At 36.2% G+C, this 26,655-nt stretch overlaps 1 protein-coding gene across 22 annotated transcripts in view; it reads left to right on the top strand.

Annotated features, from left to right (window-relative positions):
* LOC136830235 (atrial natriuretic peptide-converting enzyme) overlaps window positions 1–26,655 on the top strand; it is an 848,233-nt gene that overhangs the window by 804,630 nt on the left and 16,948 nt on the right. For all 22 annotated transcript variants that reach the window (XM_067089549.1, XM_067089544.1, XM_067089546.1 and 19 more), the window contains 3 exons: window positions 15,717–15,834; window positions 17,433–17,521; window positions 18,532–18,739. In XM_067089549.1, the coding sequence (XP_066945650.1) occupies window positions 15,717–15,834; window positions 17,433–17,521; window positions 18,532–18,739 (415 nt within the window). The remainder of the gene's footprint in view (window positions 1–15,716; window positions 15,835–17,432; window positions 17,522–18,531; window positions 18,740–26,655) is intronic.

Here is a 26,655-nt window from a genome sequence, read left to right on the forward strand (position 1 = left end):
GTACCCATCTACCTTACATGATACTTTCATCCAGATTGGGGGGATAAAAGTACCCATTGAGAGGATTAGGGGTGGAACGGGGAGTGTCTTGTGTCAATACCACCAACCCCTGATTAACATTAAATGAGAATTAAAACCTCTCTCTCTCTTTCTCTCTCTCTCTCTCTCTCTCTCTCTCTCTCTCTCTCTCTCTCTTTCTTTTTTATTTTTATTTTTTATATCTGTCTGTCTATCTTTGTTTTTTTTTTTATTTTTCTCATGTATGCTATTCAGCATCTCATGTCCTCTGTCTGTCAGTCACTATTCGTTCCTCTCTCTCTCTCTCTCTCTCTCTCTCTCTCTCTCTCTCTCTCTCTCTCTCTCTCTCTCTCTCTCTCTCTCTCTGATAGTTTTGAGTAGAAGTTTATGTTCTTACGCGCGTAGGTTCGTTTTTTTTTTTTTTTTTGTGAGGAGTGGAGAATTATAAGTTATAAATGGGACACCCTCTGACTACCGCCATTGATTTTTGAGATTTACAGGCTTTCTGCTAAAGAGAGAAAGGGTGGGGGTGAGGGTAGGGAGGAGGCCGGAGGGAAGGAGGGTATTTGCAGGACTAACATGTTCCTTATTATTATTATTATTATTATTATTATTATTATTATTATTATTATTATTATTATTATTATTATTATTATTATTATTATAGCTTTTGTTGACATTTAGCATTATTGTTGTGTTTTGTTGTTCTCGTTATTTTCACGTTTTGGTCCTGGGTTGGTTTTGGTATTGCTATTATTATTATAGTTATCAAAGCCATTTCTCATTATCTCCCCCGTCGTCAGAACTCTTATCCTTATGATTATTATTCCTCCTCCTCCTCCTCCTCCTCCTCCTCCTCCTCCTTCACACCATTTCTTTTCTTCACAATATTATTATTTTTCCCTTACATTGGGAACAAACGCAGGGCTAACAACTGAAAGCCAAGAGTGCCACCGGTTGTTAAAAGGAAATTTATTTTTGTTTCAAATAATAGAGTCTTGATTTCCAACATGCTTTAGAAAGGGTAATTTGAGTGAAATGCTGCCAGTTGAGTCACTGGTGAGTCGGGAAGTCAAGTAAAACTCGCTGGTATCCAGGGGTGCGGCCTCGGGTACCATGCAAGTGCTTAGGGTCCAACTTTTTTTATGATTTCTGTGAATCAGCTGGTAGTGACCTTGGATATCATTTGAGAACCCTAAGTTCGATCCCGATGTCAGGTAGAAATTTATTTCTATTAAACACGTAATTGTGTGTTGTTTTCCATTATTATTTTATTATTATTATTATTATTATTATTATTATTATTATTATTATTATTATTATTATTATTATTGTCCTCTCTTCATCACTGATCATTTCCAAGAAACAGATCATCAGTATTAGTGAGAACATTTAACGTATTTCCGGTCTGGACCTGCAAGAAAAAATTGGGTTAACGGTGTCAACTGGCTGGTCGCTTCCCTGACAAAACCGAGTCTCGTCCCGCAAAAAAAGGGAGGTTTGTATAAAACACGAAAAATGGAAGCAGTAAATTAATGCCGGGTAGAGGATTTTAAAATAAAAACGCGATTTTTTTTTTTCTGCTATTTGTCGCTGAAAAGTCATGCTGGAATACTGGAGCGTGGACAAATTAGGTAAAATAGAGACGATTATGTAATTATTTTTGACGATAGAAAGAAAAATAGCTGAATATGATTTATTTTTGCTTTTTAATATTAACGATAGAAAGAAAAAATATCTGAATGTAATTTATTTTTCCATTTTTAATATTAACAATAGAAAGAAAAAAATAGCTGAATGCGATTTATTATTGGTTTTAATATTACAATTTTCAATCCCGTTTCAGATTTTATAGATAACTACTGGTGATTTGATTGAAGATTGTTAATAATGCAGTTGTCAAACTTTTCAGAGGGAAAGCTGGTATGGTAAAATTAAGTAAAATAAAGAGACCCAAAGTCAAGCCAAACGTCCTCGAGGGAAAGAGGGCACACTAGACCCCATTAGACTTTTCGAAAAGATTGTCTCCTTGGCACTTGTGCAAACTCCACTGCCCATTGCAAAAATAATTATAAAAAAAACGCTAAAAAAAAAATCTTCCCAACATTCGTGCAAATTCTCCGGCGTTTGCGGCGTTCCAACGGCAATGAGAAAAAACTTCTTCCCTGCAATTTCATAAACTCTACGGTGGGTACTCGCCTAGTCTAGCCGTGATAAAGCTGTTGCAGGATGAGGTTACAGGTTGGCCCGTAAACTGTCTTGATTATTATTATTATTATTATTATTATTATTATTATTATTATTATTATTATTATTATTATTATTATTATTGATCCTCAATGCTTTCTTTCGACTTATTTTTCGTGTTTCAGTCAGGTCTGGGCTAGGTGAAGGCGTAAGATCGTATGTACCATCGGCCACTGTAATAAAAATATGCGATAGCTGTGACGCAAAGGATTTAGTCGCCAGAATGTCCAAAAATAAACTGAAAGATACATTTTTATTCAAGGAAAAAGTTTAATTTAAACGATTTTCCTGCCCTTTATATATATTTAAATATATTTATATATATATATATATATATATATATATATATATATATATATTTTACCTGCATATGCCTGCTAAGAATGAAAGTGCATTATGAATCATCATAATAATAACAGAAAATATTTTGATACTTGTGCTGTCTGAAAGAACAATAGTACATCATACTGATTAATAACATCTTGATCTTGATGGAAGGTGTGATGTTATTACGGGGTCTTTAGGAGCACCCGCTCCAGTTATTTCCTAGGTATGGCAGAGGTTAGGAATTTTTATTCGAGGTGCAAAAACCTTTTCCAAATTCTTCCCTGTTAAGCCCACTTTTTCTATTTTATTTTTTTTTTATTTACTTTTTTTATTTTTGCTGACGGCAGACTTTTTTTTCTCTGAAAGCAAATATCTATGAACGATATTTTTTAGTTAAATGTGGTTGGCGGAAGCTCGTGGTTCTCACTCCTCACCAGATATTGCCATTCAGGTATATAGCCAATCAGAAGGAAGTTAGATGCTATAATCATAATACCGGCTATGGATATTTACCGTCAAAAATAAAAATCGTAAAACATAGCGCAGACTTGGAAACATTTAGAAAACTAGGATCTTTCTGGTTTTTGCTCAACTTAAAGCAACAAGAGAATTTCATACACAAGGCATAATATTGCCTTATACTTTTTACGTTTAGAAAAAATTATGTAAGCACAAGAATGATTATGAAATTTCATCAAAATAATAATCGTCAGTCCATATCTTTTTTCCTTCAAATTTCTCTTACTTCCCTCAGTCAAACAATTTCTAAAACATACAGCGACAAACGCACGGACAGATTACGTAACATACAAACGAAGCAGGAAATGGTAGCTATAGGAGCATCGAAAACAATAACTCTTTTTATGACGTAAGGGATGATGTAAAGGGGAAGAGCGCGTTCACTAAGGATATGGGCCGCGTTCATTCTACCCACAGCCGTATCAATGGATGAGTAATGGCCTAATGTTATTATATGCTGCATACTTTAGTATAACGAGAATCTGAAAACCCTTCCTTATGGTATGGACGTCACGCTCTCTCTCTCTCTCTCTCTCTCTCTCTCTCTCTCTCTCTCTCTCTCTCTTCTCCTGTCTAGCTCCACTATAATCAGTGTTGGGAAGTCCTACTTCCTGATTTTTCTTGCTTATAATCTCTCTCTCTCTCTCTCTCTCTCTCTCTCTCTCTCTCTCTCTCTCTCTCTCTCTTCTCCTGTCTAGCTCCACTATAATCAGTGTTGGGAAGTCCTACTTCCTGATTTTTTCTTGCTTATAATCTCTCTCTCTCTCTCTCTCTCTCTCTCTCTCTCTCTCTCTCTCTCTCTCTCTCTCTCTCCTATAATCACTGTTGGGAAGTCTTCTGATTCTCTCTCTCTCTCTCTCTCTCTCTCTCTCTCTCTCTCTCTCTCTCTCTCTCTCTCTCTCCCCTATAATCACTGTTGGGAAGTTCTACTTCCTGATTTTTTCTTGCTTATAATTTCTCTCTCTCTCTCTCTCTCTCTCTCTCTCTCTCTCTCTCTCTCTCTCTCTCTCTCTCTCTCTCATTTATTTAGAATATATTGGAAGCTTGACTAGATATATTTGGAAGTGAAACAACGATTTATAATTTTTTCATCGCACGTCTTATATTTTGTATTATCTTCTGTTCAGCAGAACAATAAATGAAAAGAAGGAAAAGAAAAGGGGGGAAATAAAAAGTGTTCTACCAAATGAAATAGACAGGATGGGATCTCGCCATTACTGTTATTGTTGTTTAATAGGTTTCTGATTTTCTATCATTCATTTTGCTTTTGTTGGTTGACAGTAAGTAAGTACCGTTCGGGAAGAAATGGAATAAACTGACAATTTTTTTAATCTGCTTCATAATGTGGTCTTAACGTCAGCTTTAGCCTGCAGAAAGTTAAAAGCGTCGTTTATTAGGATTTTAAAACTTTAATACTTTTTTACCTAATTATCTTAATACACTTTTACATTTTTTAGTGTTCTAGTTTTTAAATGAACTGTGGGTGTTTCCATGTTTACGCAAGATCGATTCTCAAATAATCGCCATGATTGCTTGCTCCAAGGTTTTGTTTTTGTCATTGCTTTTGCTTGTGAGCTGTCCTCCTAAACCTAATCCACTCATTTTTTACTTGTCTTTCCAATTGTCCTTGTTGGTATAGTGCCTTTCAAAAGTCAAAATCACTCCATTTTAACTGTTTTAATTTAAGTGTTTTTTTTTTTTTTTGAAGACCTAACATTTCCGGTTTATTCGTGCTTCTGTTGTTCTACTTTGAGAAAATGCAATGAAAGGCCTAACATTTCCCGTCTTTAATATGTTTTTGTTGTTCTTGTCGAAAAAAGGTTTTAATGGGTCAAGGTATCCGTTAGTAGTTGGTCTTGTCGTTCTTTTAAGTGAAAATCCATTCAAAGACTAGCCTTTCCATTATGTAATTGTTTATGTTTGAGTGAATACCCTCAGGAGAATAACATTGCTGTCTTTGTTGTTCTTGTCTGGGAAAAGGCTCATTTTGAAATTCCTTCTTCCGTCGTCAAATTCTCTTATCTACCTGTTTTTTTTTTTTTATGTTCCTCTGGTTCTCCCACTTTTCCTCCATTTTTATCATCTTGACATTGTCTGCTTTCCCTGAGTTATCTCTCTCTGTCTCTCTCTCTCTCTCTCTCTCTCTCTCTCTCTCTCTCTCTCTCTCTGTATGTTCTTTTCTTCTTCTTCTTCTCTACCTTGGTTACCCTCTCCTTCAATTACTCTCCCGTCGCTTTCTTGTTACACCCATTTCCTCCTGTTAACTCTTATCGCTTTTTCTCTCGGCTCCCTGACTTTTGTGTTATTCCTCTGTCCATCTTTTCGTTTTCTCCCTCATTACCTCGTCTCCTGGTCTTTCTCTCGTGGTTTTATCTCGGCGTCTCTCTCTCTCTCTCTCTCTCTCTCTCTCTCTCTCTCTCTCTCTCTCTCTCTCTCTCTCTTCTTCTTCTTCTTCTTCTTCTTCTTCTTCTTCTTCTTCATCTTCTTCTTCTTCTTCTTCTTCTTCTTCTTCTTCCCATCCATCTCCGGGGACTGCCAGCACACGGGGTCCTTGGTCGACTTTAATATGACTTTCTCAAAACATTATGAGGGAGCAGATGGGGAGTGAGGAAGGAGCAGAGGAAAAAGGGTTATCACAACATAGAGGTGTCTGCACAGGAGAAGTGGAAACAACATAGAGATATAATAGGAGTGATGGAGGGCTGAGAGAGAGAGAGAGAGAGAGGTGGGTGGGAGAAAAAGGGTTATCACAACATAGAGAGATAATAGCATTATTACTGTTGGGAAAATAGAGAGAGAGAGAGAGAGAGAGAGAGAGAGAGAGAGAGAGAGAGAGAGAGAGAGAGAGAGAGAGAGCATTATACTGTTGGGAGAGAGAGAGAGAGAGAGAGAGAGAGAGAGAGAGAGAGAGAGAGAGAGAGAGAGAGAAAAATGGGAGAAAAGGTTATCACAACATAGACTGTTGGGAAAATGAGGTAATAGCTTTATTACTGTTTAGAGAGAGAGAGAGAGAGAGAGAGAGAGAGAGAGAGAGAGAGAGAGAGAGAGAGAGAGAGAGAGAGAGAGAGAGAGAGAGAGAGAGAGAGGGGTAGCACTGAGAGAAAATAGTACTGGTGCTGTTAGGAGGAGAAAGTATTGTAGCATTGAAAGAGAATAGTATTGTTACTATTGGGATGAGTGAGATAAGGAAAGGGAGTTATCTGAGCATTGAAAAAATATAGTACAGTATTATTATTGTTGGTGAGAAATAGAGAGTATTCTTGCTATTAGAGAGAGAGAGAGAGAGAGAGAGAGAGAGAGAGAGAGAGAGAGAGAGAGAGAGAGAGAGAGAGAAAGGATGGATTGATTTTTTTGTAGACGTTATGTAGAGCAATTGAGTGCATGAAAGACAGACAATTTAAAATTTTGCAAAATATAAAATGAATGATTTTTGAAGATTCAATAGTCGGTAAAAGAATGAATATGATTTAAAATATTTGAGAAAAATTTGTAGCACGAAAGAATAAATGAACAGGAATTTTAGTGAAAATATCAATAAATAAAAGAATTCAAAACTGACGAACTAATAAAAGTAAATAGATGAATAACCACATCTTTAAACAGAATAAATCGTGAATGAAGAGAACAAATATATAAAGAATGAATAAATGGCATTTATCTAGTGTTGGAGCATCAAAGGTCTTCTAAAAACTTAAAGAGGAGGAGAAACGTTTTTGATGCCGAGAGAGAGAGAGATGGTCCTTCAGTGAGGAAGCACAACAGGTTGACTTTGAAACGTTCCCTTCTAAAAACGCTTTTTTCATAACTCTTTTTTTTTTATCTCCTTCTTAAATGTATCTCATGTTAATGGGGAGATTATTTGATTCAAGGGAAACTCAAGTCATCCAGATTCTTTGAAAAAATCTCAAATCTTTTTTTTAAATGAATTCTTTTTTGTGTGTGTTTGTATTTTCATACACTCATTTCACTTGGAAGTGAAGTTCGTTGATGCTTTCCAGAAATGGTTGGGGGCGTGTGTGTGTGTGTGTGTGTGTTTTTTTTTTTGAGAGGGCGAGTGGGGTGGGGGCGCCTTTGGTTGGGGGTTGTTTTTGTTAAAGCTGTATATTCAGGAAGTTGATTTAAATTTCGAGCGGAAACAAGATTCTACGCAGTGCGGTCTGGGGATGAAATTTAGCTAAATGACAAGTTGCAAGCGTTGGTTAGGATTAAGTATATTATAGAGATGTTGGTTAGATTTGTTGAAATCATATGTATTAATTTTAAAAGTCGTAGAGCGTTAAGAATATGAGGTCAGTTCCGTGCATATGAATTACCTGTTTGAAATATATTTATTGGATTTTAAAACTTGATGTGCTGAAAACAGAGTAAATTACCAGAAATTCGATTGAATTACAAGAAATTAAATATGTATCGCAAATTAAATAAAATATCATGGCATGAATTTCAAATATTAAATTAGTAACCATGAAATTAAGTATGTGGACGATAATGTATCAATTACTAGAAAACTAAAGGACTGGCTTGAAATTATATCTGTTAAATTACTTGAAAAATAACTAAATATCAATCACTTTGCGATAGTGATTCTCACTGAATTTTTATTTACTAAATTTTTAGAATCCCAAATTCATTTTCCTCAGCTGAATTTGTATTCACATACCCGCAAATTAAAAACTAAACGACTTAAGAACGATAGACTTGGAGAGGAGACTTGCCTTAACTCGAATATCGGGAACTTGTTCACATTGGAAGTTTATCGACAACTTCGGCAATCTTGGATCACAGACGAGGCTTTCTTCGAGTGGTAATTGTGGGCGAGATTTTCTCTTCAATATTTTCATTTGTTGGTCGATTGTTTTTTGTCTTAAAGTAGTCGTCCAGTTTTTATTTTCTTTAACAAATTAAGAGATTAATTTATTTAGATTCTTAATGATACTCGACTTAATTGTTCTCTGATTGTATGATAAATGCAAAGAAATTGAATTTTGTCAAAAGTTACTGAGAGTATAAAGAATATTATAAACGAGTGTATTTAACTGATTATTTAATATTTATTTACTCATTTATTTATCCATCTAAATATTTATTTATGATCTTTTTATTTTAAGTAGACACAAAACAGTCACCTTATTTGGTAATTCAAGTCAAGCTCAGTACCTAAATCAGGGAACACAGAGGTAGGAGGAGAATTCCACTTCTTGAAGGGAATGGCATGGAGGACTAATTAAAACATTTGACCTCCGCGTCCGGAACTTCAGCAATACTTTTTTTTTTTTACTAATACTGTACTTGCATTGACTGCCCTATGCCGTTGGACCAATGATAAAAAAAATTCTATAGAGAAAAGATTTACATCAATAACCTCAAACATTTTTCAAGGTTTATAGAACTCTCTCGGAGGAGGTGGTGTTCATAATTATGAAGGCCTTATCCTTACAATTGCACCTCTAAAGCCAGCAGGCCTTCATCGTTTCGTGGCCTTCATTAATCATATCAACCCCAAGATTATTAGCTTTCTTCTCTCTCTCTCTCTCTCTCTCTCTCTCTCTCTCTCTCACATACACACACACACACTGTGGGTATATATATTCCTAAACTTGCCACAGTTTCAGTTGTTTCACAGTATATAAAAATGTTTTTTCGTCGCTTTCGTATCCCCTCCCAGCAACATCTTCAAACTCCTCCCCTCCCCCCTCTCTCTCTCTCTCTCTCTCTCTCTCTCTCTCTCTCTCTCTCTCTCTCTCTCTCTCTCTCTCTCTCAGCCCACCCCCACTAGAAGGGGAGAGACAAAATTCTACTACTCTTCCTCTCCCGAAACGACTCCCATCCATTCTACCCTTCGACTTCCGAAGCTCCTTGGTCTACTTATCTGTAGCTCGAGAGAAAGGAATCGGGAGCTATGTCACAGCGCCGTTTTTTGTTTTTCCCTTTTATTTCTTATATTGTGTTGCTTTTTATTCTTCTTGTCTTTTTATCTTCAGGTTACTCGCTTTGTTCTTCAACTGCTGTGAAGTCGTTTCTTCGAACTGCTTACCTTTTTCACATCAATTTTTGTGTGTATATGTGTGTGCTTATGTGTGTGTAATTTTTGGGAGTCATTAGTGTTACGCTCAAAATGTACTGAAAAGCATACTCTTTGCTCTACTGTTTTCTTTCTTCTTATTTTAGTTTTCTGTAAAAGAAAACTATTGTGCCGGCTTTGTTTGTCCGTCCGCACTTTTTTCTATCTGCACTCTTTTCTGTCCGCACTTTTTCTACTTCTTCTTCTTCTTTCTGAATGCGGTCGAGACAATGCTTATCATTTTATTAATTTTATATTTTTTTTATTACGTACCTTTTTTCAGTTTTCTGTAAAAGAAAACTACTGTGATGGCTTTGTCTGTCCGTCCGCACTTTTTTCCTGTCCGCCCTCAGATCATAAAAACTACTGCGGCTAGAGGGCTGCAAATTGGTATGTTGATCGTCCACCCTCCAGTCATCAAACGTACCAAATTCCAGCCCTCTAACCTCAGTAGTTTTTTTTATTTAAGGTTAAAGTTAGCCATAATCGTGCTTCTGGCAACGATAAAGGAAAGGCCAACACCGGACCGTGGTTAAGTTTCATGGACCGCGGCTGATACAGCATTAAACCGAGACCCACCGAAAAGATGGACCTATTTTCAGTAGCCTTGATCATATGATATACGGATAACTCGATTGCGCCGAAGAAACTTCGGCGCATTTTTTTTTTTTTGTTTATTTCTTATTCCATAAATGCGTAGTTTTGTTTGCAGGACGTATACAAGAACATTTCTTTTCCTTTCTTCGTTTGTTGCCGAAATTTCCAACATTTTTGTGACGAAGAATAAGCGTTCTTGTCCATTTTTTTCCTTTTGTGAAGGTATAGAGGCAATTTTTTTATTTTAATTTCGAATATCAAAGGACATACAGAAACAGAGGTTTAGTTTTTTCTGTTTTCTTCAAAGGCATTGCAAAATCTCTCTTATTTAAACTTCCAAGACATTCTTCCGTCTCCGTTTATTGTTTTTTTTTATAAAAGTGGATTCGATATTTTAAACATTTTTTATTAAAACAGATATTTCATCCTTTCGGATTTTCTTGTATAAGTGTTTTTGTATGATTTTGAAGAGTCAGTGGTTTTCTAAAATATACTGTGTTTGCTGGAATGTGTAGTAGCGTGGCTTATATAACGAGACATTAACACCAGCATTTATCTTTCCTTTTTTCATTTTTATTTTCTGAAAAGACTTTTTCGTTGTATTAAAAAAAATGCTGACGATACGAAATGCACTGAGAAAATAAATTACGCAATATAATATTTTTCTTGTACATCTGATATTTTTCATTTCCCTATTAAGTGATCTATAAAATTTAAACACTCGTATATGCATGGAGACAACAACCTTATTAGAGAAAAGTAACTTGATCTATACACAATATGTGTGTATGTGTGTGTGTATTCTGTAATTTCGCTCTATTTAGTTTTCGAATATGGATGGCTATTTCGTCAGGTAGACAGCGCACATGCACACGAATAATAAAATCATAATGTAACAGCTTGTGTGAGAGTTACCACTTTGATTAGGACCTTTGACTTTCAACCTTCTTCCTTTTTTTTTTTTTTTTATTAGTTTCTACTCCACTTTTACAGATAATCTTAACAGTTGCGTGGCGACATTCTCTCTCTCTCTCTCTCTCTCTCTCTCTCTCTCTCTCTCTCTCTCTCTCTCTCTGAATCTTTAGCATTTAGCAGTCTATTCTCTGACAATCAATTTCTCAAGCAGTGATTAGTTTTCTCTCTCTCTCTCTCTCTCTCTCTCACGACAATCTTTAGCAGCCAATTCTCTCAACGACGGTGATGTGATGGTACTCTCTATTCTCTTCATGATAGTGATGTGATTGTTTTCTCTCTCTCTCTCTCTCTCTCTCTCTCTCTCTCTCTCTCTCTGGGAAGCAATTGATTTTATAAGAAGTGACACGGCTCCAGCCATATCCTTCTGTGTGAATGTTATTCGATGCCAAGATTTCCGGGGAAGGAGGATCTTGAAGGGGATTCGGTTATTTCGGCCCCTATCACATCCTCCCTTCTTCCTGTCGTTATTTAGTCATAAAGGACTCAGGAATTTTTATTTTGCCCTTTTTATGGGGATGATTTTCCATCTGGTTTCCTTTCCTTTTTGTTTTCTCTTTTTCTTTTCATTTTTAGCTTTCTGTAAAAGAAAACTATTGCGCCGACTTTGTCTGTCCGTCCTCACTTTTTCTGTCCGCACTTTTTTTCTGGCCGCACTTTTTCTGTCCGCCCTCAGATCTTAAAAACTACTGAGGCTAGAGGGCTGCAAATTGGTATGTTGATCATCCACCCTCCAATCATCAAACATACCAAATTGAAGCCCTCTAGCCTCAGTGATTCTATTTTATTTAAGATTAAAGTTAGCCATAATCGTGCTTCTGGCAACGATATAGGATAGACCACCACCGGGTCGTTGTTGAAGTTTCATGGGACGCGGCTGATACAGCATTATACCGAGACCACCGAAAGATAGATCTGTTTCATGTGGCCCTGATTATATGCTATAGCAGCTATACAGAGAACTTGATTGCGCCGAAGAAATTTCGGCGCATTTTTTAGTTTTCTTTTTTTTTTTTTTTTTTTTTTTTTTGTCAAGTACCATCAGGCTGATGACATTCTCACTATTCGTAGTTTGTATTTCCAGTGTTTACATAAGTTGATTTAAGATTTTTTTCCGGATTTTTCCCTTTTTATTGAGTTTGCATGTGCATTTTTCTACTCAGTTGCCTCACCCATCACAGTGTTTTATCATTCCATGTTATAGGCGTTAAGAGGGGAAATTAATTTTTGTTTTTTATTTCATTCAGTGGCGGAACTCCTATTCCTGTCCCTTTTTGAAATGTGCATTTAATTTATGTACTAAAGATAACTGAAGATTTTCCATAAAGTTCAGGTTTTTTTCTCTCTCTCTCTCTCTCTCTCTCTCTCTCTCTCTCTCTCTCTCTCTCTTTGTTCACATTACATTACATATGCGTACCGAGTTCGTGACGTGAGAGATTGCCATGTGCTTTGTAAGAAAACGAAGAATCTGATTCTAAAACAAACATGTAAAAACTGCGCCGAAGTTTCTTCGGCGCAGTCGACTTTTCTGTATAGCTTATAATGCTGTATGAAACTCTCAGCCACGGCCCATGAAACTTTCAGCCACAGCCCGGTGGTGGCCTGTGTTGTTGGCACCTATAGCGGTGCCAGACGCACGATCATGGCTAACTTTAACCTTAAATAAAATAAAAACTACGCACGTTAGAGGGCTGCAATTTGGTATGTTTGATGACGAGAGGGTGGATGATCAACATACCAATCTGCAGCCTTCTTGCCTCAGTAGTTTTCTTTTATAACGGGTTTTACAATCCTCCTGACATGTCAACTGCCAAGCTTTGGATTTCTCTTTTTATGATCCTGGAAAAGTCCACACTCTTCTTTTTCCACTCTTCATCCCCTCGTTTGTTTGGGTCTGGGCTAGATGGAGGCATTTGGTTACCCGTCCTAAGTGGCCTGTTCATTACAAAGATAGTTAGGGCATTGGCCCACTAATTCTCTAAGCTGTCACAGAGAAGCTCTGCCACCATTCATATTTCTCTCTCTCTCTCTCTCTCTCTCTCTCTCTCTCTCTCTCTCTCTCTCTCTCTCTCTCTTATCGCGCAAAGTTACTCATGTTCCGCCTCGTTTATCCAGACGGGCGTAGGTTAGGACACGGGATGGTCCTCTCCTCTGCTTCCCCATCTTAAAAGAACGGCACTTTGATGTATTATTTCTGTTTTCCGTTCTTTGTTCTATTCCCTCTGTCTCAGCTTCTCTAAATCTGGGGACGGGGAGCTCCGGTCCCATCTTGTGATTCTTCTGATGGTGTAGCCGTAGAATGGGACGCCCATCGGAGAATCAATTTGAGCGTAAGTTCCGTCGTACAAGAATAAAGACAGGGTGAGGGAGGAGGACGGGAAGGGTATCTCTGGAGACGTGGAAAGGGTTGTGGAGAGAGAGAGAGAGAGAGAGAGAGAGAGAGAGAGAGAGAGAGAGAGAGAGAGAGAGAGAGAGATTGATGGTGCTCCTGGCTCACCAACTCTCTCTGGATGCTCAGAAAATGGATCGGGCTGTAAATTGAGTAGGACCTCTTGAATTATAAGCTGCTAGGCTACTGTAGGGCCAGAGACTCCTGACCGTGTACACTGACTGAACTTCGGTTCGATAACGTTGCACTTTTCTCCTCGGCGATCCTTTCCAGGAGATAAACTGGAGCCCTTTGCGAGGGGTAATTACTTACGGTGAATAAACTTAAGTAGAATTATTAATAGACGCAGCGAAGTGATTGAATCATTAATAAATTAAGGTTTCTTCCCAGGAGGGACTGGATCTAAGTATGGGAGGCGATTTGAAACTAGCACAGAGTTATTACGAAGTAATCTGAAATTAATATCGGGAATGAATGAATATGAAAGGTGTGAGTAAATAAAAAAATTATATAGATGTGGTTGTTTCTTATGAATGACGAACAAAACATTATTGAATGTCTCGTTAAAGACATCATAGAGGAATTGTTGTTGGTTATTACTGCAGGAGTAAAAAGACAGGTTTTAGACTACATGAAGTAAAGAAATAAAAAAGCGGAATAGTCTTTGTGTAACTTGCATAGCCGTGTCTCTTCTGCATCTGTAGAACAGAAAGACCTTTGAAGTTGTAAAATCGAGAAGAAACTTGTGGAAAAGTTGCTGAATTGAAGAAAAGGTTACCAAGAGAAGATAACTTCGAAATGTTCATAAAGGATGTTTAGACAGTTTGAAAATATTTCATGTATAATTCTGTAAGAAAAATAGTGTTTACTTTTTTGTTGAACGTATATTTTTTAATCAAGGTTATTTCATACAGGCTTAAGAAAGAGAACAACACCCTACACTGCCCATTTCTGTTCTCCTTGCATTTTAATACATTTTATATGTTAATTTATTAATTTTTTTCTTTTTAATAAGTGAGATCTCTTCTTTCTGTATTTCCCTTTACTTTCTGTTACTTCTTAATGGGCACCATATTCTTTGGAAGCTTGAATTTCAAGTCAGTGGCCCCTGTGAGCTTGTTCCATATGAATAGGGTTCATCTTTTGAATAACAATAATAATAGTCTGTTAACATTTTCTGATTTACAAAATTTTCTTTAAGGGATGTAAAGATATGTGTGTGGGAAGCTTATAAAAAATTCTCGGTGAAAACTTCAAATTATAAAATTTGTGTGCAAGTATGTGGTTGACTGATCTGTACCACTTTCTTCAGTGAGGGATTGGGGGGTTGATTGTACGACACTTGACACAGGAAGGTCATTGTGAGCGAGTCCTTGAAATACTTTACTGATGAAGCAGTGAAAGTTCTCAAGGTTGAGGGCATGGAAAATGAGATGTCACATTAAATAGAGAAGAGGTTTGTTCCTGTGGAAAGAACAGATGACAGTTTAGTTAAAAAGATGTAGTCATTCACAAGTTTAAAGAGGAAAGGGAAAGGGAAACCGAGAACCTGCTGGTTTAATGGAGCCTCTGAAGTATTAGACAGAAAGGGCATCAGTTTCCTTGAGGCAGAAGAGTGCTTGCAGATAAGAGGTGAAAAGCACAGTGTAAATAAAGGTACTTCTCCGTTATGCTAATGAGGCTTCTGTGTAAATGTATGACGCCATCATAAGGCCATGAAAGTTTTTGACCCCTTAATTTGACTTTTAGAGAATGTACATGACAATAAATTTGATGTTTCTTCTCTACTATCCCCTCTCATCCAAGGCCAAGAGAGAAAAGGTCAGCTCACTTCCCTCCAAATCCCCCCTGTAGGCGGAGCTTTGTCTACCTCCTTATTGGGTCAGGAGGTGAATTGCCGTAGCGAGCAGGTACCTCTAAGATACGTCATCGCCTCCGTAATTATCCCAGATGGGAGGCGGCTCCACCCAATTAGGTAGACATTGTCTCTCTTGGCCTTGCTCTCATCTACTTGCTGAATACTGTATTTTAGTAGGCACGGTCATATTGTTTGCAGCTGCGAAAAGTAAACAACAAATAAACAAACTATTCGGTATACGCTAATTATGTGATTAACTTAGACTGTTGGAAGTTCATGAGGAGAGTGACGATTTCAACAGGTCGAATTCAGAAATAGAAAGACAAAGTGTGTTGCGTTGCTGTAATTAGCATTATAGTGCATTTACAAAAATAATGGCTAAAAGAATAGAATATTATGCTTTGTATATAAATAAAATCTTAATACTCCTCGGGAGAAAATGTATTTTTGTTCTAGGCTTTTCTACAGTATTCCGTATTTCACCATACTGCATGTCTTCTAGAACCTGCAAACCTTGCACACTACTTGTATAACATATTTTATTTAACAGAAGCTAAAGATAGCTAAAGATACTCTACATATCAATATATTTTTCCATATCTTCCAGACCTCTACAGCAGAGACTTATCATTATGTCATTGTATTTATATATCATCCAGGATTTCCGGAGCTTCTGCAATAAGAGCACTCGTCATGTATGACTCACGTTCTATTTCTTGTATGACCAGGTTGCGCACGGGAGCTGCGCGTCAAGGGTTGGCCGGAACGCGTTTGCGACAGGGTCATCGACTGCGAGGACATGTCAGATGAAACCCACTGTGGCCACTGCCCTCCTAATGGCTTCAGGTATGTTCTAATTGTGTCGGTTCATTTTTTGTCTCAAGATATATATATATATATATATATATATATATATATATATATATATATATATATATATATATATATATATGTATGTATTATGTGTATATATGTATATATATATATATATATATATATATATATATATATATATATATATATATATATATATATATATGTGTGTGTATATGTATACATATATATCTCTCACTGTTAGTCTGTCTGTCTGTGCGAGCTAGTTACTGGAATCTGATCAGCAGCAGGGAATCTGACCTCTTTCACGTCGAATGAAATAAAGCATATGCTTAACCAATCATGTGAATGAAGTCTATATGCTTTATCATTAGTAAAACCGCGTCGGACTGAAGGCATGTTAATGGTTTCGGCATCATTAATTACACGCATTTAGCAATATTACTGGGCATTTCAGATTCAGGTTTCACGTCGAATCGTTTATTATTTTTATCTTGTTGATGGATAGCGTTTAAGTTCCAAATTAAAAGGGAACTCTTTCGCTCCAGTGTTTATCGTTTAATGGCGATTCTTATTTTAAGTCGATATTCACAGCAATTTTACAATACATAAGATAGGAACATGCCTCCGAATGCTCTTAAATGCTAAATATTATATTGCATTATAAATGCTAATTATATTATTTTTATATATATATATATATATATATATATATATTATATATATATATATATATATGTATATATATTATATATATATATATATATATATATATATATATATATATAATGAAACAGTAAGGTATTAGAAGATTATCTCAGTATATCTGCTTTGTAAGAAATGCATAAACTCTTCTGCTTTAATTTTACGTTATATTTAGATATATTACACATTCATTATATATATGTATACATATATATATATATATATATATATATATATATATATATATATATATATATATATATATATTATGTTTATGTATGTATTATGTATGTAGAAATGTATGTCTGTAATTTTTTATATTCAATCAAACTTATACCTACAAATAATTTGAGTAATTAAGTTATGTAATCGCATAATTTTAAAGATTTCTTTTTTCATTCTTTTTTAGACAATCGTGGTAGTATTTACGTTATATATTAACGGAAGTTTCTCTAATCGTTATTTCTTGATAGATGTGCATTAAATAAGCTAAGATTCGTTATCCTGACAGGTATACAAGTGATTACAATATGTAACCCACAGTCTGTGTATGTGCATGTGTTAATGACGTTTGTTCACCTGGCAGGTGTGGTTCCGTGTGTATGTGCGTGTGTTTAATGACGCTTGTTCACCTGGCAGGTGTGGTTCCCTGTGTATATGCATGTATTTAATGACTTTGTTTACCTGGCAGGTGTGGTACCCTGTGTATGTGCGTGTGTTTAATGACGTTTGTTTACCTGGCAGGTTTGGTTCCCTGTGTATATATGCATGTGTTTAATGACGTTTGATTACCTGGCAGGTGTGGTTCCTTCTGTACAGTATATGCATGTGTTTAATGACGTTTGTTTACCTGGCAGGTGTGGTTCCCTGTGTATATGCATGTGTGACGTTTGTTTACCTGGCAGGTGTGGTTCCGGCGGCTCCTGTGTCTCTCAGGAGCGGAGGTGTGACGGGATTGAAGATTGTCCAAATGGTGCAGATGAAAGAGGATGCTGTGAGTATACTCTGCAGATCACGTCCACACTGAGATACTGTTTCCCTCCCCAGTTATTTTTTTTTCTAATGTTATCTCCTTCTCCAGCTTTTTCTTTTTTTATCTAATCTTTTATCATCTTCCCGCCGTCTTTGAACAGTTAACCTTTATATTTCTATACGGATGCGGCATTTAAGTAGTGAATAATTTATGAAAGGTACGATCAAGGTTGACTTTAATTTACTTGCATTTGACAAGTTTATGACAGTAAAGAAAATTATAATGATTTCTTATGTTATCATTTTAAAACGCTCCTATTTTCATTTCTATGTCTTTCACTGTAAAAAATAATGTTTTGTTATTTATTATCACTGTAAATCACTCTCATTTTCATGTTTAATACTCAAATTAGTTTTCCCTTTTGTAAAAAGTTTTTACTCGGCATTTTTAGTTTAAGGTACATTAAAGCTATTTTATTGCCCTGCTAAGTCACTTCAGATATTATTTTTATTAATAAAACGTTTTACCTTTAAATTCCCTTTGAAGATAGTTTCCCTTTTAAAGCATTCGTATTTCCTTTTTATAATTCTGCAACATTTACCGGACTTTTATCTTTTCTTTTGTAAAACATTTCAAATTGACCCCACATCCCTTCGAAAGCATTTAAACTCATTTTTGCCAAATTTCTTCTGTGCCATTTTAACTCATTTATCCCATATCCCTTCGAAAATATTCTCACTTCTTTTCACACCTTTCTTCCAAGACCTGTGGAGTTTTAACAGAATGTCCAGTGAAATTCGATTTCCTCCAATATCTTTTTATTTCATTCTAGACTGAATCTCCATCTTCAGAGTAGGTAAAAAAAAAACCACTAATCTTCATTTTAGTGCCACAGAGAACTAGAATTATAAGTCGTTGAAAAATTTTAAATATTTTCCATTCGCGGCTCTGCGGAATTTTAACAGGAATTTTTTTGTGAAATTCGATTTCCTCCAATTCCTTCCAACACCTTTATCCTCTTTCTTCTGCAGTATCGCTGACACCGACCCCCACCGACCCGGAAGCCCTGACGGAACAGCAGTGGGTCGTCTACAACCGGGAGGGGCTGCTCAGGTACACCGAAGGAGGACAACCCGCCAGGGTCTGCGTCGACAACATCAACAAGACCCTCACGACGCAGGACGCCCACCAGCTCATCCACAACATGGCTGAGGTCACCTGCGACCTCCTCACCTACGGGTAGGTCTTCCCTCCTTGTTCTCGCTCTATCCCGTGGAGGTGAGCCGCTTGATCAGTGATGTTACGGCGTCGACATTTTTTTTTTTCGGGTGAAGGGGGGGTTGGGGAACTTCCAAATGTCTTTGCTTATCAGAACTTGATTCCTATGATCATGTTTAATTCAGAAAGTTTACCTGTCGCTTTCCTCACTCTGCTCATATTCCACTTTTTTCATCAAGTTCTGGCCGTACGAGGTCATGCAGCTGCACGTCCCGTCGGCCTCCTCACGTTGAAAAACAAATTGAGAGGAGCTGTTGCAGATCTGTCGTTCAGCTACATGGTCTGCGATGATGATGAAATAGTTTATTATTATTATTATTATTATTATTATTATTATTATTATTATTATTATTATTATTATTATTATTATTATTATTATTCAGAGTGAACGAATATTCATTTGGAACAAATATAAGTAGGCACTATTTTGATTAATCTTCCACAGAATAGAAAGTCAAATGTGAAAAAAGAATATTGGAAAATGAAAGAATTGTACCTTCACGATCCCATAGATAACGGTTTAGTTAAAATTGAACTGCATTTAATTGATTGTTGGCGCTTGAAAAGCAAAGCAGGGGGGACAAATAACGATGGAATAATCTGCATGTCATATCCATAGCTCTCTCTCTCTCTCTCTCTCTCTCTCTCTCTCTCTCTCTCTCTCTCTCTCTCTCTCCATCTATTTGAACTACTTGTGTCTTTGCACAGCTCTCTCTCTCTCTCTCTCTCTCTCTCTCTCTCTCTCTCTCTCTTTCTTTATTTGAGCTACCTGTGTCTATAGAGCAACAGTCTCTCTCTCTCTCTCTCTCTCTCTCTCTCTCTCTCTCTCTCTCTCTCTCTTGAGTTACCTCCATTTATTTGAGTTTATTGAGTAACAGTCTCTCTCTCTCTCTCTCTCTCTCTCTCTCTCTCTCTCTCTCTCTCTCTCTCTCTCTCTCTCTCTCCATCGAGCTACCTGTTTTTTCTTTGTGGAGAACACAGTCTCTCTCTCTCTCTCTGTCTCTCTCTCTCTCTCTCTCTCTCTCTCTCTCTCTCTCTCTCTCTCTCTCTCTCTCTCTCTCGTTTCTTTTAATTCTTGGGGGCGATGCCTTCATTGCACTCGTGTCCCTCATAGGAGAGAGACGGAGAGACAATTATATAAGGTTTATGGGATCCTGACGTCCAGAGACAGAGCGAAAGTCCGGGGCAAATGGTGCCACATAAAACCCAAGATGGCGCATAATGAATCCAAAACTCGACTTTAGGAAACAATGCCACGTTAAGCTCGTTGTTCCTCCGGCAATGAATCGCGGCGTTTCACCGCCGGCTCTCATCGCTGTTTCATTCCTCCGTTTGTCATAGTCTCTGCGCTGTTTGGCTTTTGTGATGTCGTCTTCTGATTGGTTATTTATCTTTTTGGTTTTTTTTTTAACTCCTCGTTCATCAATTTTCTTCCATCGTTTTGCGTTGTTATTGGAAATTTTGGGAATCTGGTGTTCTTGTTAAAAATTTTCCTCTGTTGTTTTCGTGTTGTTTTGGAAATCAGATTTTTTTTATCGCTGGAAATTACATTGTTTGTTAAGTCTTCTCACTGTTTCTTAGCATTTTCATTTAACAAATTCTCTTAGTCTTGTCACTGGAAATTTTATTTTTCTAAGTCTTGTCACTGAAAAATAACTATGTTTTTTTACATGTGTTGTCATTCGAAATCGGGTTGTTTCTTTGCCTTGCTAGAGAAAAATCTGGTTTTTCATTGTCTTGTTATTGAAAAATCTGTTGTTTCATTCTCTTGCTACTGAAAACTCTTGTTGTTTCATTGTCTTCGTCGTAAAAATCTGGTTGTTTCATAATCTTCGTTGTAAAATAAAATGTTTCTTTCATTGCCTTGTCATTAAATATTCTGGTTTTTTCTTTACTGTGATGCCGATAGTTTTGATTTTTTTTTAGCCTTATCAATAAAAGATTACGTTGGCTATTTGGTGTTGTCTGAAAAATTTGGTCATTTCTTAGTTTTATCACTAAAAACTTTTCTTTACTCCGTTGGGGATGTTTTGCTGATTTTTTTAGCTTTGTCATTGTAAAACTACTACTGTCGTTTTCCGTTTTTATCAGATATCTCGTGATATGTGATTGAATATTAACTTTTTCTTGTTTGACTGGCTGGAAAATCGATTATTTCAGAGCCATGTAATTGAATAATGTAATTGTGTCTCTGCACTGAAATTGAGATGATTATTGTCAGAGCTTTGTACCGAGTTGCTAATAATATTTCTTAATCCTTGTATGCTTCTGAAGAGATGGTTATTTTATGCCCTTCACCTTATTACAGATGTGTTTGGCTGTTTCTTGAAGTTGATTTATAAAAATTGATTGTTCCTCAGTCGGGACATTTAAGACTAAGGGTTTTGATCTGTGATACTAAAAAGTAGCCGTTTCCTGTCCTTGCCTTTCAAATATTATCGTGCTTTTTCAGCATTTTTGGGGAATGCTCTTTTCGCTTGAAAATTTCTTTTCTCGGCAAACTGTCTAGGTAAATTTTGTGTTACTTGCCAAGATGTCGGAAAACTGGAAGTTTTTCTCAGCTTGCTTAAAACTGGTGTCTTTGCATTAACGTCGGAAAGTTGCCTTTTCTCAGTCATCGAAAACTTTACCTGTTTTTCTTTCATGTATTAAAAATGTCCTCCTATCGCATAATCACTCGAAAATGTTGACCTTCAGATTATTTTTCAAGAAAAATTTTCGTTGATTCTTCCGTTCATCTCCATTATTTTTGTTCCATTAGTTCTGACTTTTTTTCACTCATTTTTCTTTATTTTTTAGTCTGAAAGATGGAAGAAGTAACACTCTATGAGCTTCTTATCTGGAGAGGAATATATCACGAAACCAAAAGTTGATTTTACAGCCCCTGATAGGACGAATGGGCCCCATTCCCCTTCCTGAAGAGCAGTAGAATTGAAATGTAAAGGTCACTAAAGTTGCAGTTAGGCACTAATGTCCTGGATGCGAGTCAAACGAGGCCTTTAAAAAAATCCGTAATTAAATCTTCTCAGCTTCTTTTACGGAATGCTGGTCTGCCTGCTTTATGTAGTTTTCTTTTCGAAATGCTACCGGGAATTCTTTTTTTTTTTTTTTTCTTTGATAGGAAGACCACCTGATTCAGCTTTGTTTTCTTGTCTAGATTGCCGCGTGCTTCGGATATTTTTTGTCTGGAATACCAAGTGTTTTTTTTTTTATTCCATCTGTTCCAGCTTTATTACAGAGTTTTACCTGGTGAGATAGAATAGCCCCAGTTACTTGGGTGAACGAATCGAGAACTTTGTCATGATATATAAGAAATGGAAATGGAAGAAATTGAAATAAATATGAGTGATGCTTAGGCACTAGGTCTCATAACGGCCCCTCTCTGCATTACAAATGGGGGTTCAGAGCCCCTTATGGGTTTATATATTTAATTACGTAATGATTGAGGTTTAGGATATTGTTTTACTCATATTTATTCATTGTTTTCAGTCAGTGAAATATTACGCACTTGGAATTAATTAAACTACCTCCATTAGATGTACAGAAGAATCCTTCATTAATTGAATTAATGGCATTTTTGTATGCCACAGCGACGTGACATAGGTGACATTTTTTAAATTTTTTTCCCCATCAGTGTCCGATTAGCCTATTACAAATTTTGAAATCCCATTGACGAAGTTATCTTTGGTTTTTCCAAGGTCAAATGCCGGACTAAAGTGAAAATAATAACGGAAGTAATAAGAATAATAACCAAGTTATCGGGACAAGTGGATAACTGTGTTAAGAAAATAACCTTTTGTCTTTGTCCCTATTACCGTCGTTCCCCCTAGATGGGAGTTGATAGGGATCCGGGAATAAGGTTTATTTTTTTGTGGCATTTCTCTGGATGGGGTGGGGTGGGGGGATTAAGAGTGTGGGTGGAGGGGCGGGATGGGAGGGGGTGGGGGTGAGGTCCTCTGAAAGATAAAAATGTCTATTTGGACATAACAGCCAATTTCGGAGAAGATGCCGAACGTAACGACCTTCTTCCCCTTCTATTCTGCCTCTCCTTCTATATCTATTATCAAGCCGTCGTGATAGGTATGGCTGCCGGTGGCCGAGCTGAATCTGACTTTTTTTCTTCTTTTTTTTTTTTTTTTTTTTTTGGTGTTGTATGTGTCATTCTTTTTGTCTTGGCTTTAGGGCTGTTGTTCTTCCTCGTCGCTATTCTTGTGGTTTTGTTATGTTGTTTGCTGGTGTGACTTCATGTTACGTGGTACGTCTGGTTTTTGTTGTCATGTCTTGCGCGTTGTTTTCTTCGGCTCAGTAGATGTTGCTACTGTTTTCTTTGTTAAGTTTGTGTTGTTTTTCATTGTGTTGTTTTTTCGCCTTTGTTTTCTTTTTGTTTTTTGTTGTTTTCGTGGTGGAGTAAGGTAGTTGCTGCCTGTGTTGTTTTTCCTTTTTGGATAGGTATGGTCTTTATCGCCTTCGCTGCATCTGCGTGGTTTTTCATTTTCGTAAAGAAAACGGATTCTGTTTTCTTTGATATTTGTGTTGTTTTGGCTTTTCGTGACATGTAAGGTTTTTACCTTTGCTTGTGTGTTTCTCCTTTGTGTAATAGATATCCTTTGGTGTCTTTGTTGTGTCAATGTTTTTCTTTATCTTGGTTCTTTTAATTTTTGTATTTTATGGTTCATCGTTATTGCTGATAGTGTTTCGTTATTTTCTTGGGCGTGAAAATAGTTATCGTAAATCTTCATTAAAATGATTTTTCTTTCTTTTGTTTTCATAGCTTTTGTAACGAAGAAAAATTTTACTTTTGAATATTCCTTATTTTTTTATCTCATGAACTTTTTTACCCTTTTACATTTCACTAGTTTACCTTGGGTTACTCTGGTATAATTTTTTTTTCATTTAGGTCGAATTAAATAATCTTTTGACAGGCATAATTATTGTATTCTTTACTTTATTTTGTACATTTTGCCTGTTTATTACTTTTGGTTATTACGCAGAAGCGCTGAATATCGTATCTTTATACATACTTTTGTGAATATTGATGATTACCCTACATCCTCTCCACGACTCCGATTAATCACGGTGATGACATGGTGTAATGACGGGATATTCTCATTATAGAGTACTGTAAAATCCCACGGCATGATTGGAAATTAATAATTTCTCATTAGGAGACGGAATCTAATTGCTTTTCACAAAGGTGCTCCTTCCTTCCCTCTAATTATCAGTATTGATAGGTGACCTGTGAGAAGTGGAGATATGTGTATATATATATATATATATATATATATATATATATATATATATATATATATATATATATATATATATATATATATATATATATATATATATACAATATATATATATATATATATATATATATATATATATATATATAAGTGTATGTATGTATGTAGGCTTAGGTATGTCTACTGCAGATTTTATGCTTTTATGCTGTGCATACTCAGATAGAGAGGTAGACAGATTCCCATTCATAAATTGTTTAAATTGTTTGTGCGAGTTAGTAATGTTGTGTCAGTGTTCTTTTATGTATACACCCACGCCCATATATATAATATATATGTGTTTATATATATATATATATATATATATATATATATATATATATATATATATATATATATATATATATATATATATATATATATATATATATATATATATATATATATATATATATATATATATATATATACATATTTATATACACCCTGTATATTTACTATGGGTTCTGTGTAAGACTGTGAAGAAATTGTAAGACTATGGATGATTATTTGTAGGAAGTTAAGCGTTGATAAAGTTAGACAACGAATGTACAAGTGACGATGTTATTGCCTCTCTTTGAAGGCACCCCTTCTTAGTTGAAGTGGCCTGTTGGAAAAACCAGAAACAAAATCAAAGCTTTGCTATATCGATTCCACATATAAAAAAAATTTTGCATAAAGTTTTTATGAGTTTTTTGACATTTTGCCTTAGTTCTTTATATGATTTGCTTTAGTGTAACAACGTTTCCAAGCCTAAAAGAGGACAGTAAAATCTTAAAAAGTTATTTTATAAAAGAACTGAGTATGTAAAACTTAATACGGAGAAACATTTAACTTATACTGTTTCCTTGTCCTAATAAGAATTGAACTTAAAAAACAGCGGCGCTTTCTTCACTACACTAATGTTTTCTGTCCAATACATTGACGTTGTCATCGCTAATTACAAATTGTTTTATATGTTGTCAAGAAAACATTTCACTCTGAAATGTTTTCTTGACAACACTTGTTTTTTTTTTTTCATCGCTGCACTTTTGACTTTTCCGGAGAGTATACTCGTTTTCCTCCCAGAAATTTTGCATTTTCTTCATAATTCACTGACGCTTTCCTCAAAACACTCAATTTTCTTTACAGCTTTTTAACACACTGACAACGTCATGATCACTTATATTTTCCTCCAATCAATTTATATTTTCATCACAATTCATTGATGTTTTCCTCTCAACTCGCTCAAGTTTCGCTGAAGTTTCCCCCACAACTCCCTGATATTTTTTCTTAAGGCATTGATGTTTTCTTCCCAATAATTTGAAGTTATCCTCACAACTCACTGATTTTTTTTCATAGGCATTGATGTTTTCTTCCCAATAATTTGAAGTTATCCTCACAACTCACTGATGTTTTTTCATAAGGCATTGATGTTTTCTTCCCAATAATTTGAAGTTATCCTCACAACTCACTGATGTTTTTTTTATAACTCATTGATGTTTTCTTCCCAATAATTTGAAGTTATCCTCAAAATTCGTTGATTTATTCCTCACAACTCGCCGAAATTTTCCTTCATAAAACATTGATATGTTTTCCCAATAATTTGACTTTATTTTTCCCAATACTTTCAAGTCTTCCTCACAACTCATTGACGCTTTCCTCCCAACACATTCAACTTTTCCTCGCGGCTTACTGCCGTAGATAATCGTCATCACCAATTCGTCCTTGACATCTGATTATCATTAACAACAGACGTTGTCACGCCTGCCTTCGCGGGCACAATCGTCGAAATGTATTTAAAGCTGTCCTCTTGCTTAGAGGACGGACCTTCCGAAAGAGACCGGCCCTCACACTCCGAGAGAGAGAGAGAGAGAGAGAGAGAGAGAGAGAGAGAGAGAGAGAGAGAGAGTGGATAGATGGACAGGGAGAGAGAAAAGTTAAACAAATGAAGAGGTGGGTAGGTAAAAAGAAATATTAGGTAGATAAAGACTTGGATAGGAAGAGAAATGAGATCGAGAAAGAGAATGAATAAAATAGATAAATATAGAAAGAGAAAGACGAGAAATTCATCTGACTGACTGATTAGGACAGAGAGAGAGAGAGAGAGAGAGAGAGAGAGAGAGAGAGAGAGAGAGAGAGAGAGAGAGAGAGAGAGAGAATAAATTGAACAGAAAGAAAATTAGTAAATTAGATAAATATAATGAAAGTTAGAGAATAAGTTTTCAAACAGACAGATGCATAAGGGATGGAGAGAGAGAGAGAGAGAGAGAGAGAGAGAGAGAGAGAGAGAGAGAGAGACTGACTTCAGGACCTGTTCACCTGAAACCACGGGCGAATAAAACACAGCTTTGAACATGATGGAGCAGCCTTTGGGGGATAAAAGGTTATTTCCTGCAGTCTCGTAAATTTACGAAGCCCCTCCCCCCATTTCCCCACTGCTCTCCCATCCTATATACCCCCACCTCCACCTACCTCCTCCTCCTCCTCCTCCTCCTCCTCCTCCTCCTCCTCCTCCTCCTCCTCCTCCTCCTCCCTCCTTACCATCCCAAAAATACACACAAAACACATTGGAATATGCTTTGCTATATTTTCAGAAACGATATTCTGCCGAAT

This window comes from Macrobrachium rosenbergii, chromosome 46 (genome assembly GCF_040412425.1).
Source record: "Macrobrachium rosenbergii isolate ZJJX-2024 chromosome 46, ASM4041242v1, whole genome shotgun sequence".
NCBI classification, from domain to species: Eukaryota; Metazoa; Arthropoda; class Malacostraca; order Decapoda; family Palaemonidae; genus Macrobrachium; species Macrobrachium rosenbergii.